This window comes from Drosophila gunungcola, unplaced genomic scaffold (genome assembly GCF_025200985.1).
Source record: "Drosophila gunungcola strain Sukarami unplaced genomic scaffold, Dgunungcola_SK_2 000001F, whole genome shotgun sequence".
Classification (NCBI taxonomy): domain Eukaryota; kingdom Metazoa; phylum Arthropoda; class Insecta; order Diptera; family Drosophilidae; genus Drosophila; species Drosophila gunungcola.
The window spans coordinates 1030902-1046649 of record NW_026453197.1 but is presented as its reverse complement, the minus strand read 5'-3'; the positions used below and the strand labels follow the sequence as shown (position 1 = coordinate 1046649).

Below are 15748 nucleotides of genomic sequence, written 5' to 3'. Positions count from 1 at the left end.
ACAAAAATAAAATAATTACATTTTTTAGGAGGGGAAAACACATTTTATAATTTTAATTTTAAAGCAACTTAAAAAACTCACTTATACATTTTTTTATTTTCCCTCTTACTTACCAACACATGGAATTTATAAAATCATAGTTCTAGTTTGGTTCCTATACTAATGACTGACTTTTATTTTTATAATGTTTACAGTAGGCAAATGATAGTAAAATATTTATTAATTTAAAAGAATCGCCGGCGTGGTATCAAACCGGCATGGGACAGCACATTGTAGATTTCCATGCGTGGGATTTTCTCAGCTTGGCGATCTAAAACCTAGACGAAAATTTTAATATATTAAGCGATATTTAAAAAGAGAAATCTTCAAAGACAAATTTCATTTTGAATTAAATGCATATTAAATTAATTATGTTTTAATTTAAAATATTGTCATAAATGCTTTTAATTTGAGTTTAATATGTTTTAAATTTAAATTAAATATTTCAGATACTAAAGTCGGTTCCTAAAATAAACCTTAAAAATCAATTTAATATATATTATTATATATAATAACTAAAAATCACAATGGATGAAAATCAAATTGAGAAATATTTAATTTGAATATGAAATACTTTGATTTAATACTTTTTTTGTATCGATGTTTTTTTTCTTAATGATTTTATGGTATATAAGTATATTTCTATAGTTGCGCTTTCTATTAGGTGGTTGACTTTGTATATGTTTTCTTAATTTTTGTGTAAGCTAACTTTTTACACTATGTGTTGATACTGTTATGGAACTCACCACCTCCTCGCCGGGTCCAAACCAACTGGATCTGGCCAGGGCGTCCCTCACCCTGGGAGTATTATAGAAGGGGTTCTGGAACTGCTGGGGGAGGGTCTTCTCCCAGGCGGCGTTCTCCACCACCGCAATGTGCTGCAGATTCCTCTGGGGCCTGGCTTCGATTGTTATGGTTAGGACCACCATTGCCACAATGAACGCTGACCAGATGAAACGACCGGGCAGGAGGCACCTTGAATGACAGAGGAGAAGAAGATCACGCCTCGTTGAGTTCGGCTGACTGACAGATTCCACTTGCTCGGCTTACGGTGTATTATCATGATGATCATTACATAATTGTGGCGTGCATATAATATTACAAGTTTCCGCCTGTCACGCACACACACGCATCCCCCATACCCCATCCCCCATCTCCGCAATCCAGTCCACGCCTAAATGACCGCTTTTCACTCTCGGGAGCCCGGGACAACTTGTTGGCCAAGTCAGCTGACTGGGCTTCCACATGGAGGACAGTGCTGGCCATTTGGCTTAATATCTGACAGTCAAACTTCCACAAAACGAACATTAGGTGATTTAAAATGTAGCATATGTGAAATAGATTCTAGCAATGAAATAAAATTAATTCAAATTGTTGTCATTTAATGCAGAAAATTATTTCACTTTTTGGGTGTTAGCTATTCATCCACAAAAAAAAATTTTTTTCTTAAATTAAACATTTTTAAAGCTTTTATCTACGGTAAAATCTTTAAAATTCTCTTTAAAATCATTTTCTTTACTTACAAATTTATTTTGTTAAACCTTCTAAAGGTTTTTCAGTTTATAAGCTCTACTATTGAATATTTGTTTAGGATATTTCCCGGCAACACTGACTTCGAGTACTGGGAGTTTCTATTTGTCTGCCGCGGCAAAACTCGGTTGTCATGTGACTGCCATTTCCTAGATGTCGCGTGCTGCGGGCAGAAAAACTATGCTGCATATATATTTTCCAGCGTCATGCGTCTGCTGCTTGGCTTGAGCGGCCCACTTTGGCTGCAAAAAGATCCCTGATCTTTGCTTTTAATTGGATAACCGGCAGTGACGACCACTAGCCGCTTGTTTCTGGCCGGTGATGTAAGTTTTGGACTTGATATTGCCACTTGCGGCACTTGCAGCACTTGCGCTTTCGCAGTTTGGCTTCGAGTCAGAGGCAGCCTTGCCGCCCTTCGGTCAACCTGCAAACTCATGGCTTGCCGTTGGTTAATGGCATTTTATATGGCAAAAAGATCGCCAAAGCCGGTCTGGATAATGAGTATTTTATTCAGTCAGAGAGGAGTGGGGAAATTGTATGATGCAACTTTAAACTCGGGATAACCATTTTATAATTGTATGCTAGTCCTTAGAAAGACTACTTAAGGTTTTCAAGCTTTTTTGATTAATCATTTGGAAAAAGTTTGCAAATGATTTTTTGTTTTGAAAAGCACTAGAATTTCTTTCATTACTAGTATAGATCAATAATTAAGTTGTATGTTTTCCAGGTCGTCTTTGAAATATTTCTCAATTATATCAAAAATCTATTAATTGTAATTATAACAAGAAGGAAAGCAAACTTCGGCAAGCCGAAGTTCATATACCCTTGCAGCTATTGCATTAATTAAATACTTTTGAAAACATTTAAATTATGATTTACTTGAGTATGTGCTAAAAAAAAACATTGAAACTATGATTATTTGCAGCTCAATTATTAGATAGTTATTTTATATATTTTTATTATTTCTATGGGAGCTATATGCTATAGACGTCCGATTTTGATAAAATTTATACCATAATTCTGAAATAATTAAACATTGCTATATGTCGAAGAACTAAACAAAAAATTAAAAAACAGAAAAGTTATAATTTTTTTCATTTATTTTTCCGATTGTTCCTATGGGAGCTATATGCTATAGTCGTCCGATTTTGATGAAATTGAAACCGTAATTCTGAAATATTAAACCATTACTATATCTCGAAGAACTAAACAAAAAATTAAAAAACAGCAAAGTTATAATTTTTTTTCATTTATTTTTCCGATTGTTCCTATGGGAGCTATATGCTATAGTCGTCCGATTTTGATGAAATTTAAACCGTAAATCGGAAATATTTTACCATTACTATATGTCGAAGAACTAAACAAAAAATTAAAAAACAGCAAAGTTATAATTTTTTTTCATTTATTTTTCCGATTGTTCCTATGGGAGCTATATGCTATAGTCGTCCGATCCGGCTCGTTCCGACTTATATACTACCTGCAATAGAAAGACAACTTTTGGGAAAGTTTCATGCAGATAGCTTTAAAACTGAGAGACTAGTTTGCATATAAACGGACGGACAGACGGACAGACGGACAGACGGACAGACGGACATGGCTAGATCGACTCTCCTAGTGATGCTGATCAAGAATATATATACTTTATAGGGTCGGAAACGTCTCCTTCACTGCGTTGCAAACTTCTGACTGAAATTATAATACCCTCTGCAAGGGTATAAATATTATAGAACTGCATAGTGGACCAATAAAGCCTTTACAGTCTGACCGTAAATTTAAATATTAAATATAAGAAAATTGTAAAAAAAAATTGTTTTAACGAAATAACTTCTTCATAAAAACTGTTGAATTTGCAACAACAATTTATAAAATATATAAACTTAACTTAAAATGGATTTGTTTGTCTGGTATGTTGGTATGATCTTTTTTTTATTTTTTTAAGTTGTCCGTTGGTGAGCTTTATTTTAGATTTTATTTGAGCAATTATTAATTAAAACTGACATTTCATTTGGAATTCATTATTATATTATCGGATAACGACATTTAAAACAATTTTTGATTCATTTGTAATCTATATGTAAGTATGTGCATTATGAATCGAAAGCTAAGTAATAAAACGGTTGTAATATCTTTCATAGATCTTTCAATTTTTTGGGGGTTTGGAGGGGTATCCGCAGGGCCTTTTTTAACTTGGAACTTATTATTCTTCGGAAATCGACATTTGCATTATTTATATAAAAAGAGATATGTGATTTCTTATCACTTATAAGACTTTATAGATTTCAACCTTTGTTTTTCAGTTCAGTGACCCACCCATTTGGGTGTTTTAAGTGGTATCCCCAAGACCACCGCGATCACACCCAAATGATGTCCCATGACTCGTTGGCTGCATTTCGCCTTCGGTTGCTATCCAAGCCGTCTTACCGGCCACCTTATGCAATTCTGGCGCTTTTGCGCATGCGAAAAGACCGCAGCCTTCCCAGTCAAAAATGTGTTGGCATTTTCAGGTTTTCATGCTTATTTTGTATACCAAGCCAGGCAATTGTTGCTGGGACGACGACTACTACTACTACGGCTACTTAGTTGCGATCTGCAACCGCGAGTCTTGTTGTTGGGTCTGATTAGGTCAATGGAATCCAATTGGCGTCAACGTCGCGTCGCTGCAGTTTTCGCTTTTTTACAGCCATATATATATATATATATACATATATATGCATAAACATATAGTACGAAGCTCCATTCCATTCCATTCCAGCATTCCCAATTTGGGTCATGTGTTTAATTGACAAAGATTGACGTATTGTGTATGATTGTTATGCTACGACGTCCACAAATTTGTTTATACTATTTTGCATACAATGAGGAAATATGCTCACGCATCAGTTACATTTTTTTTATTTTTCTCGATTGAGTGGGATCAAAAAACTGGGTCTGAAAATTAGGTTGAATCGCTACCGTTATTGGGTGAAAGGTCACAGGAACCTTGGACACGAAAACTGGAGCCGAAAAAAAATAACAGAGATGATAAAAACCCTGTTCGCACTTAACGCTCATTACAAGTTAAGCCGGCAAGTGAAGCAAGTGATCGTTAATTTTCGAAAGTGTGAACTTTTTAAACCGTTTCAAGGTTGCCGTCCCGTCTTTGAGGATGGTGTTTCCGCTGCTTTATGCACATTTCATTTCCCCATGAAGGTTTTAATTAAAACTCTTGTACTACAAGTTATTCTTTGTAATAGTTGGAGACCATTTTGCAATATGACTATACAAATTGTTTTAAGCCATTGTTATGATGGCTTTATTTTGACTAAGACTTTGAGAAGGGCAAGAGTTTGTTTTGAAATATACGGTCCATTGTGTTTAAAAAAAATATTTTTAATGCTGTTAATTATTTAGAATTTTCTTAGATGTAAATATTTAAAAAGTTTCTCAAAAAGCTAGTTCTGTAAATATTCTTATAAATTCCAAAATTTTATTATAAACAAAAAAGAAATACTAATATTTTAGGGGAAAACTTTTATCCTCGATGTTTTACTACAGTAATATATTTTATTGTGAAATTCACTTGAAATTATATTAGTATTCAATAATGCCCAATTATAAATTTCACAACATTTGCCACTAAAAAACTATGTCAGCTTTTTTCATCACGTACCTACGTACCACTAAAACGTAACTCCCCTTTTTGCCCCCAACACACCCACTCTCAACTGCCACGCCCCTTTTCAACGTTTGTGGTCAATATTGATATGCGGTCATTGTGGATCATATTTATTAGCCAAATGGCGTAAGTGGGCAAAGCATTTGGCATTTGTTTTGGGTCTTCATGGGGGTTAATTGAAAATACTGGACGGCATGACAATCGTAACAGTTTTTTTTCGGTCATTGCATTATTGTTATTATTTTTTTAAGGTTTATTGTGGCTGGTTTTCATGAATTCGGTTTGGTTTTTAGCAACGCTTTTTTCTTGGACATTTTTGGGCATTTGTTAAAAAAACGTGACCGTTAAACTTAATTATGTGTTGAGTACACCCGTCGTTGGACTTTTTTTTGTACATTTTATGCTCGTCAGTCAATGTTGCCGACTTTACTCTATTGTTGTAGTTGCTGTTGCTCTTGTGATAGGTCAAGTTGTTTATGGTTTTTCTTTTTAATTTTTGTTGTGGTACGAAAAGTTTTTGTCACATTTTTTCTTGGCTCTTTGGGTGCCAACCGCAACGAATTTGTAATTTATGCTGCTTTTTTCATGCTTAAAGATTATGCAATGTTTTGATTTAAGATTTTCCTAAAAATTATGCAAAACAATCTGTTCTATGATTTTTTTTTCTTTAGCACAAATTAAAAAATTATGAATTTAACTTAACAGGCATATAATATAAATGTTTCACATATAAGCATTATTAAAATTTGTATTTTATATTAAGATATATAACATATTATTTTTATTATCATTTGTTTTAATTATTTTGATAAGAAGTTTTAGTTAAGAGTCTTCTTATTAACAGGCTCAACAGGCACTTTTTAACTTTTATTATTTCCCAAAAATGTTTACACAAAAATTTGTATAAATCTGTTAAAACACAATGAATAAAACTCACATTTTGTAGATCTTTTAAAACTGGATTAAAGTATTTGCAAAAATAACTGTAGTCTATATTATTATTAAGGATCGAAAAGATTGTTTAGATTGTTTAAATAGCCGCTAACAGTTGTTGATTTGAACGCGGCAAATTGGCAACTGAATTTAAGTTTGAGTTAACCAACAGACAGAGACTGGCCAAAGCCGAAGATCCGATCGGTTGGCAGGTTTTGGACACAACTTGAAAGTTTTCAAAACTGAAAAAAAGAGAGGCTAAACGAAAATGAAAACGAAAACGGAAACTCAACGAAGCATGCGACAAAAGCTGAGTAAAGCTGGGGTTGAGGGATTCGCTGCTATATTATTTACGCCTTTAATTAATTTTGGAATTAATTATTTTTCTTTCACAAAATTTTATTCAGTAATAATTAACTTTCTATTGCGTAGTTTAAAATATGTAAAAGTAGATACAATAAAGAATATAACAGAAGGAATAGATGGTGCTATCATTTTTGTAAAAGATGTGTATTAACATTTTTTATTTTATTGTAATTTTAATAATTAGATTTTATATACATTTTCTTAAAGAATTATAAAGCAGGCTCTAACCTTTTTTAAAAAATAAAAAAAAAGTAATATTTGTAATGGGATATATATTACTTCTTATCTTTTAAAACAAAATTATCTACAAAGTCTTGGATCATGTCCACCAAGCGATTTCGGTACAAGTCGTCTGTGTTGAATGCCTCTAGGCAAATCTCGATGCGTTTGTGACTAAAGAAATCACTGAAACCATCCGCAGAGCTGGTCAATTTCTGGGTGCAGGAAGATGGAAGAATCACCAAATGGCAGAACAAACAGCTCTCAATTAAGCCAATACTTCGGAACTCCGCCACGGATTTATAGAAACTCTGCTCCGGCATAAAACGAGCTATATCCAAATCAGCTCGCTTCAGGAACTCAGTCATAAAGCGGTAATATTCCGAAAGAAGTTCACTAAGATGGGCATCCCTGAATGCCTTCGATGTGGGTATAGTGAGTACGGTCAGTACATCGAGGGCAGGTGGGGCATATCTGGCCAACTGGAAGTCGACAAGGCGACACTGCAGAGGACTCTCCCCATATTTGCCATATTGAAACATTATATTATTGGCCCACAAATCGCCATGGAGTATGGTATTTTGATATACGTCAGAGGTCTTGACGGCCTCGAAAATGTAGGACATCCTTTCAGTGAAGTTCTCCAATATATAGTCCAGCTGTGACTGATATTTGGGTATCAGTTTGATGAACTCCTTGATCACCTGGCAGGCATTTTGAAAGTTCACCACTCTCAGATGATCTGCGGTCACATCGCAGGGATAGGCATTCTCCACCACCGATTTTGGCTGCAATTCGGTTAGTTTTTTGCCCGTTCGATGCTCCTGAATAATGGAACCAGCATGCATGGCAGCCAAGGTTTTCAGGCAACAATGGAGCTGTTCGTAGGACAACAAACCATCACGACCGGCACCCATGCGATATCCCTGATCGGCCAGATTCTCGAGGACCAGCAGATTCTTATCCGCATAATAGCACTTGGGCGCCACTTCGGCGCACGCTTTGTGCAAATCTGGAAGTACGTTCTGGTAGACAACGATTTCCTTCTGGAAAACACCGAAATTCTCCAGATACTCCATCCGCGAGGCGTTTCCCTCGGGAGCCGACTTCGAGAAGAAGGTGAGTTGCTTGATTTCCTCGGGATTGTGGAGCCGAAGAGTGACCTGCAGGTAAAAGTGACTACCCAAGTATCCAGACGGTGCATCCGATGTGGGTCTTAATTGATAACTGACTATATCAAATCCAGAATCAGAATTGGAAACATCCTGATGCAAATATTGCTGGCACATGCCGCGAATTTCGGTGGGACTCAGTTCTAGTGCGGTAGCCATCTCGAAGTCAACTGTTTGGAGTTTTCAGTATGCCATTAACCTTTTATATACGACATATGCGACTTTCCCTCCAGACCATTGTAAATTGTGCCGAGATAAAGTCAGCAGATACAAACGTTTGCGCAATACGACACCAATAAAGGGTTAACTGAAATCTCAGGATGCTTATTTGCTTTTGGCCTAGACTGTGGATCAAAAAATTAGGGGTCAGCTCTTGTGAGTGTGGCAGATCAGGTATTTACCTGATGAAAGCAAAACGATATTCACGAAATTATTAATTAGGGTGTGAAAATAAATAAATGGTTTGTATAGTTTAAAGTAATTTTGAGCTATTTTGTAATTACATTTTTGAGTAAATTATATATCTAAGGACCGGCGATTAAAATTAGAAATCGTTGTAATGTTGAAAACAATTATATATTTTATTATTATTCGACATTCTTAAAAGAACTTAATTTTTTTCCAACTTTTGACCAGATTTAACTACCTTGTATTATTTCTATGAATGTATGTTTTACACTTTATAATATTTACCCAATTTTTTTTTATCGTATGAGCTTGACTATTCGCTTATCTATTACAATAATTTAAAACTAACCAACGAGATAATTCTTTGTGCGCAAGCCGCTCGCACTTCCCAGTTGCCAACTAATTGCTAGGATTTATAGGAGATATAACTTTAAAGCTGATGTGGTAAGCTTATCAATTAAATTGTGACTTTAGGCTTTATTTGCATGAGGTTAACAGAGTTTATTTCACCTAAAAGTAATCTCTTGGTAAATGTTTATTTAATGCCCGGACACTTGCGTGCTAGAAGTCTGGGAAAATCAGCAGCTGTTCAATTCAAACGAGATGGATAACCAAATTAAGTCATTAATGGGGGATAATAATTTGAGTTTCAGTGGCGAAACAAATTAGTCACAGACTGGACCTCGAAGTGACCGCAACCCAAATGAGATTTAGCCGAATTATAGAGGAGTATCTAAGGAACTCCACTTTGCATGGAGCCCGTTTTATAGTGGACAAAGATGCCAGTTGGATAGAGCGCATCTTTTGGGTTGTTTGCCTTGTGGTTTCTTGGTACGCCTCCTGGTTGCTTATCAAAGCCTCGTTAAGTGAGTAACCGAAGATAATGACAAGGTTTTTGATCTTACCCGGTGTTACTTTGATGCCTTTCAGGTGCCTTCGAAAACAATGCCATCAGCTTTGTGGTGGAGAGTTCATTTCGCGATTGGAATACCAACTTCCCAGCCATCATAGTCTGCGAATCAAAAAATATGGATCGTATACAGGAGGTGGCGGAACAGTAAGTGGTTGTCTAAAATTTCGGGAAAATATTATATACCCATCTGATATTTATTTATATAATTACTAATTCGACTGTGTAGATTTAGGTATGCAGGTGCCGAATTTCGCTATGGGGTTATTAATTCCTTATCTAATTAAATCCTTTACGATCATTATTTTTTTTAAGACAACAACAAAGCTTTTACCTCTTATTCCATAAAATTTTGTTTTATTTTACTAATAAATTAAAAAAATATATCTTTAAGTTGTTTAGAAATACAAATTCACAGCCAAAGGTTGCCTAAAAACATGGATAAGTGCAGAAACAATTTCTTAAACTTCAATTTTTGGTATGACAAAATTACGTAGTAAAATATATATATATTAATTCTAGATTGTGTCCTTAACTGATTCAATTTTGTACACAATCGATATCATTTCTAGACTTTGGGGCGCAGACCACGACTTCACTTTGGAGGAGGTGCTCAGCGAGATTGCATTCTTTCGCGGAGAATCATATCACACAGTGCATGAATGCAGTGGCGAGGAGGTGACTGCCTCATGTTTTTACTCAAATTTCTCGTATTATGCTGAACTAGTTCGCAGCAGTTGTGTGGACTCAATTAGCAAATGCGAGTGGAATAACAAACCATTTGAGTGCTGCAAGTACTTTCATCGCATGGAAACAGAGCTGGGAATCTGCTATGCCATTAATTCGATGCAAGCTGGGTGCGTTTTAAAAATATAACAAAATTTATAATTTATAAATAATAATAATAATAATTTTATTTACTTTTATAGAAAACCAAAAAGTCCAAAATTAAATATGTTTTCGAATCGTATTAGTGGACCAGGCGCTTTGAAAATGGAATTGCATACGGAGGCTACGGTGAGGTTATAAAATTGAATTATCCAAGTTTCTTTTTCAGAGGCTAATTAAAAAAAAATTAGTGAATAATTTTGTTTTCCTGCTTTCTATTCTAATATTTTATTACTTGGTCAAAATATCTAAGTTTAAAAAAAGAACACCGTGTAATAATTTAATAAAATTTTGATCAGAAATTTAGTATGTGAAGCTAAATAATTTAAATAGTTTGTGCTTTGTTTTTTATAAAAGCTCTCGACTTAATTGCAATTTAGTATTGGCATTATAAACATGAAATATTTACATTTAAGGTCTTTATCCTTGGAACTGAAGAGGTTCCCACATTGGTGACCCCTAAAACGGATTTTCTAGTAGTGGGACCCTACATATCCTTTGTGTTAGTATATATGAGTAGGGTATAAATATTTAATTTTACTTAAAATATGAACTTTCAGGCGTTATATCTCAAAGCGCGATATTGAGAACGATGAGGAGATCCGCCAGACGAGTGTGCATCAGAGGAACTGTCGCTTTGCTGATGAAAATATCCTGGATGTGCACAAGTTTTATAGCTATAGTGCCTGTACGGTGCAGTGTCGCAAGGATCGGCAAATGGAGTTGTGCAACTGCTCCAGCCACCTGTCCCCCAATTCCCCCGACTGGCAGCTGTGCAACATGGATGGTCTGGAGTGCCTGAATCGCAACTACGAGGACCTCTCGGTGATCATTGCCCAGTGGTCGAAGCGTCGCGGTCGAAAGGGATTGGTCTGCGATTGTCTGCCCTCCTGCACCGAGGTGGACATCACAACGGTCTACGATAGCAAGGAAAATTTGGTAGGCAATCAGAATCCCGTCTCTAGGATCGAGGTGGGTCTCATCGAATTACCCACTGAGCGGTACAAAAGGAACTTGGTGCGCGGCAAACTGGATTTGGTGGGTAAGTATATTCGATGATAATAATTTCTTAAGCACTCAGGACTACTTCGCTTCTAGTGTCCATCGGAGGCACAACTGGTCTTTTCGTGGGCGCCAGTCTACTCAGTTTTGTGGAGATTTTTTACTATATCACCATTCGTCCTTATACCACTTACATGAACGAGAAACGTCGCCTAAAGCGTCTGATTTTGCCTGGGAGATAACATTGAATTAAAGTTGCTTACTTCTTTGGAACGATCGAAATGACCATATAAATATTCTTCAATAAATACATAGAAGAAAGTAATGTATTTTGTATTTTTTAGAAGGAATTAAATTTTGAGGCATTCATTCAAACAAATTATAACAAATAAAAAACATAATAAGCATTGCTAAACTCTCTTAAATCTTATGTTTTTGAATATTCTTAAAATAGGACATTTTGTATGTCCTAATAACGACAAACCGAAAAGCTTTAAAGTTTTTTATTCTGACTGAACAATAAACAGATGATTTCTAAGTCAACATTTTTATATTATAAAGCCACAAGGCGTATGTTTTTTCGCTGTAAAATAATACTTCCGCATTGTTTCCTTTTTAAACTTCCAAATGCCCTACACTACATCAAGAAACGCGCCTTTACCTAAATCTTATCGCTCAGATAAGGCTAACAGCTGTTCATTAAAAAAAGATCACGCTGTGAGAAAATAAAAACTGAGCAAAATTCTATTTTTGCTCAGTTGTGCACGGCCAACAGTTGCAGCTATAGTTGGCTGAGTGGAAAGTGCCGGAAAATTTGTCTCAGCCCAGTGAGTTTTCTAGAAAAAAGAGAGTGAGAGAAAAATCGAACGTATACGTAATACGCGCCGCACCTTACGTATATGCAACATAATGCTTTCCCGTAGTGAATGCGAGAAAATATTAGAAAATGCACAAAAGAGTTCCGGAAAATCCAAACTATTGGACTACCATGCGGCTAGAGACCTCAGTGCGATCGGTTATCTGGGGGATTACTATGCACTGACTTTAAGCTATTGCCATGTAAGTATGATCATTACTTTATAGAGTTTATATCTTCATGATAGGTTAGCTCATGATTTAAGACACAATGTTGGTCTCCATAAAAAGATAAAAAAAGAGAAAAGTGTGTCTATAATAAATGATAGTGAAAGATTAGTGCTCTTGACTGAATTAAAAAATAAACATTAATGACTTACATAATAGCAGTCGTTGGCACCAAAAAAAAATTTAAAAAAGTTATCGAGAAACTAGTTTTTTTCCAAATTGTTAAGGGAAAATACTTAAAAAAATATGTATTTTTCCTATAAATTTCATAATGGTTTTCCTGGTTAGTAAAAATGAGTTTATATTTAAAAACTAATAAATTTATGATCATAAGAATGTGTTTATACCCTTGCAGAGGGTATTATAATTTCAGTCAGAAGTTTGCAACGCAGTGAAGGAGACGTTTCCGACCCTATAAAGTATATATATTCTTGATCAGCATCACTAGGAGAGTCGATCTAGCCATGTCCGTCTGTCCGTCTGTCCGTCTGTCCGTCTGTCCGTCCGTTTATATGCAAACTAGTCTCTCAGTTTTAAAGCTATCTGCATGAAACTTTCCCAAAAGTTGTCTTTCTATTGCAGGTAGTATATAAGTCGGAACGAGCCGGATCGGACGACTATAGCATATAGCTCCCATAGGAACAATCGGAAAAATAAATGAAAAAAAATTATAACTTTGCTGTTTTTTAATTTTTTGTTTAGTTCTTCGACATATAGTAATGGTAAAATATTTCCGATTTACGGTTTAAATTTCATCAAAATCGGACGACTATAGCATATAGCTCCCATAGGAACAATCGGAAAAATAAATGAAAAAAAATTATAACTTTGCTGTTTTTTAATTTTTTGTTTAGTTCTTCGAGATATAGTAATGGTTTAATATTTCAGAATTACGGTTTCAATTTCATCAAAATCGGACGACTATAGCATATAGCTCCCATAGGAACAATCGGAAAAATAAATGAAAAAAATTATAACTTTTCTGTTTTTTAATTTTTTGTTTAGTTCTTCGACATATAGCAATGTTTAATTATTTCAGAATTATGGTATAAATTTTATCAAAATCGGACGTCTATAGCATATAGCTCCCATAGAAATAATAAAAATATATAAAATAACTATCTAATAATTGAGCTGCAAATAATCATAGTTTCAATGTTTTTTTTTAGCACATACTCAAGTAAATCATAATTTAAATGTTTTCAAAAGTATTTAATTAATGCAATAGCTGCAAGGGTATATGAACTTCGGCTTGCCGAAGTTTGCTTTCCTTCTTGTTTAATTGTTTTTTTCTGATTACCAAATAGAAAAACTATTCTATAAACAAAAACTTATAGATTTCTTATCAATTGCTTTAGTTAGTTCATTTAGTATTTATTTGACAACAATTTGTCAATTTCCTTCCAAGTGATTGTTTATTGAAATCAAAAGATAACCATTGTAAAGTTCATATGGGCATTTTTTTATACCCTTGCAGAGGGTATTATAATTAATATATATTCTTGATCAGCATCACTAGTAGAGTCGATCTAGCCATGTCCGTCTGTCCGTCCGTCTGTCCGTCCGTCTGTCCGTCCGTTTATATGCAAACTAGTCTCTCAGTTTTAATGCTATCTGCATGAAACTTTCCCAAAAGTTGTCTTTCTATTGCAGGTAGTATATAAGTCGGAACGAGCCGGATCGGACGACTATAGCATATAGCTCCAATAGGAACAATCGGAAAAATAAATAAAAAAAATTATAACTTTGCTGATTTTTAATTTTTTGTTTAGTTCTTCGAGATATAGTAATGGTTTAATATTTCAGAATAACGGTTTTAATTTCATCAAAATCGGACGACTATAGCATATAGCTCCAATAGGAACAATCGGAAAAATAAATGAAAAAAAATTATAACTTTTCTGTTTTTTAATTTTTTGTTTAGTTCTTCGACATATAGCAATGTTTAATTATTTCAGAATTATGGTATAAATTTTATCAAAATCGGACGTCTATAGCATATAGCTCCCATAGTAATAATAAAATATATAAAATAACTATCTAATAATTGAGCTGCAAATCATCATAGTTTCATTGTTTTTTTTTAGCACATACTCAAGTAAATCATAATTTAAATGTTTTCAAAAGTATTTAATTAATGCAATAGCTGCAAGGGTATATGAACTTCGGCTTGCCGAAGTTTGCTTTCCTTCTTGTTTTACATTTTTTTACTGCACATTAGCCTGAAAATGTGTTATTTTGTGGCCTACTTTCAGGAGGAAGACGAAGTTGTTCGAGATATTCAACTCTTTGTGAAGGCTATGCCCCAGCACAGTGCTGAATTGGCTAAAGAGGAAATTTTCCAAAAAGAGGCCTGGCTTTACGACACTCTCCTGAGAAAAATGCAAACATTTTGTAAGTAATGTTTAGAAACAATACTTTAAAAAATAATAATAATAATTACTTTAACAGCCAACATAAAATGGAGCGCGGATTGTGTGTACACTCGTAATGATTTAATGGTCCTGGAGGATATCAAACTGCAGGGTTTCAGAGCAGCTGGCTCTACCGAACTCAATGAGGCTCACATGAAGCAGTTGATCGAATCAGTGGCATCCTTTCATGCTGCTAGTTTGGTCTACGAACATCGGACGAAAACCAATATAGGTCAAACCTATGGTGATCATTTGCTGGAGATCACTGTAGCCTCGGAAATAGCCTGGTTCACCACAGGCCTCTCGGCTGTCTTGGCTGCCATTCGAAGTCTTCCCCAATATCAGGGCACCGATGAACTATCCTTTATAGATAACAAACTTTTGACCATAGTGGAGGAAATCTACGAGCAGGCTGCTCCTTCGAAAAAGTACAGGAACGTCCTCTGCCATCGCGATCTTTGGGCTGGTAATATTTTCTTTCCCCCCGAAAAAACTGGACCCGCATTGCTGATTGATTTTCAGACCTGCCGCTACACTCCCCCCGCATCGGACTTAAATTTCAGTCTTTACTTGAATTTGTGTTCAAGAGAACGCAAGAAAATGGAGAGGAAATGCATTGACTTGTACCATACACATTTATTGCAGAATCTTTCCGATTTCGGGCTAGAAGAGCTAATGATTGCCAAATCGGAGCTACTTGAATCCTACGAAGAGTTTCGTTTATTTGGCGTGGTTTACAGAGCTGTCGTTGCTACGGTTGTAAAAGTTCCCGCCGAGTTTGTGACGAATGATTTTAAATACGTGGATCGCAGCAAAGTGATACTCTCCTATATGAAAACGAACCAAGAGTTCAGGACCCACATGGAGGAGTGCTGTGTGGATGTCATGGAAATGGCCTTGTCCAGGGCTAACGTGTGAACAAATCTCGTTTCTCGACACTGCCGATAAGAAAATTGGCGATAGCAAGTCATTATAAATAAACCAAAAAATTAAAAACTCATGAGCATAACTTAAATACTCTTTTATTTAGGAAACGTACGAAACAAAAGTTGAAAATAATTTCAGTTTAAAAAAGAAAATGTTTTAAAATATAGTCAATAATATGTATAATGCCAATATAAAGTACAAA

General features: G+C 35.1%; 4 protein-coding genes across 5 annotated transcripts; 2 read left to right on the top strand and 2 right to left on the bottom strand.

Annotated features, from left to right (window-relative positions):
- Positions 1 to 117: 117 nt before the first annotated feature.
- On the bottom strand, positions 118 to 6336 carry LOC128261733 (uncharacterized). Its single transcript, XM_052995567.1, has 3 exons — positions 6162 to 6336; positions 786 to 1014; positions 118 to 317 (listed from the first exon to the last, which is right to left on the bottom strand). Coding segments are annotated over exons 1-3 (324 nt in total). The 5' UTR covers positions 6164 to 6336; the 3' UTR covers positions 118 to 224.
- Positions 6337 to 6730: 394 nt separating this feature from the next.
- Positions 6731 to 8103, bottom strand: LOC128261726 (uncharacterized). The gene has a single exon (XM_052995555.1). The coding sequence runs from the start codon at positions 8071 to 8073 to the stop codon at positions 6799 to 6801; it is 1275 nt and encodes a 424-aa protein (XP_052851515.1). The 5' UTR covers positions 8074 to 8103; the 3' UTR covers positions 6731 to 6798.
- Positions 8104 to 8988: 885 nt separating this feature from the next.
- On the top strand, positions 8989 to 11465 carry LOC128261722 (sodium channel protein Nach). Its single transcript, XM_052995551.1, has 7 exons — positions 8989 to 9188; positions 9253 to 9379; positions 9805 to 10089; positions 10162 to 10249; positions 10537 to 10622; positions 10681 to 11162; positions 11219 to 11465. Exons 1-7 carry the CDS (start codon positions 9026 to 9028, stop codon positions 11362 to 11364), a joined length of 1377 nt encoding a protein of 458 aa, XP_052851511.1. The 5' UTR covers positions 8989 to 9025; the 3' UTR covers positions 11365 to 11465.
- A 407-nt stretch (positions 11466 to 11872) lies between these two features.
- Positions 11873 to 15658, top strand: LOC128261729 (uncharacterized). 2 transcript variants are annotated; one of them, XM_052995559.1, is made up of 4 exons: positions 11873 to 12181; positions 14461 to 14599; positions 14657 to 15085; positions 15142 to 15388. In XM_052995559.1, the coding sequence occupies exons 1-4, from the start codon at positions 12032 to 12034 to the stop codon at positions 15237 to 15239; spliced, it is 816 nt and encodes a 271-aa protein (XP_052851519.1). In that variant the 5' UTR covers positions 11873 to 12031; the 3' UTR covers positions 15240 to 15388. The 2 variants fall into 2 exon arrangements, with proteins under 2 accessions (XP_052851519.1, XP_052851518.1); XM_052995558.1 differs by having other exon boundaries at positions 14657 to 15658.
- The last annotated feature ends 90 nt before the right edge of the window (positions 15659 to 15748 follow it).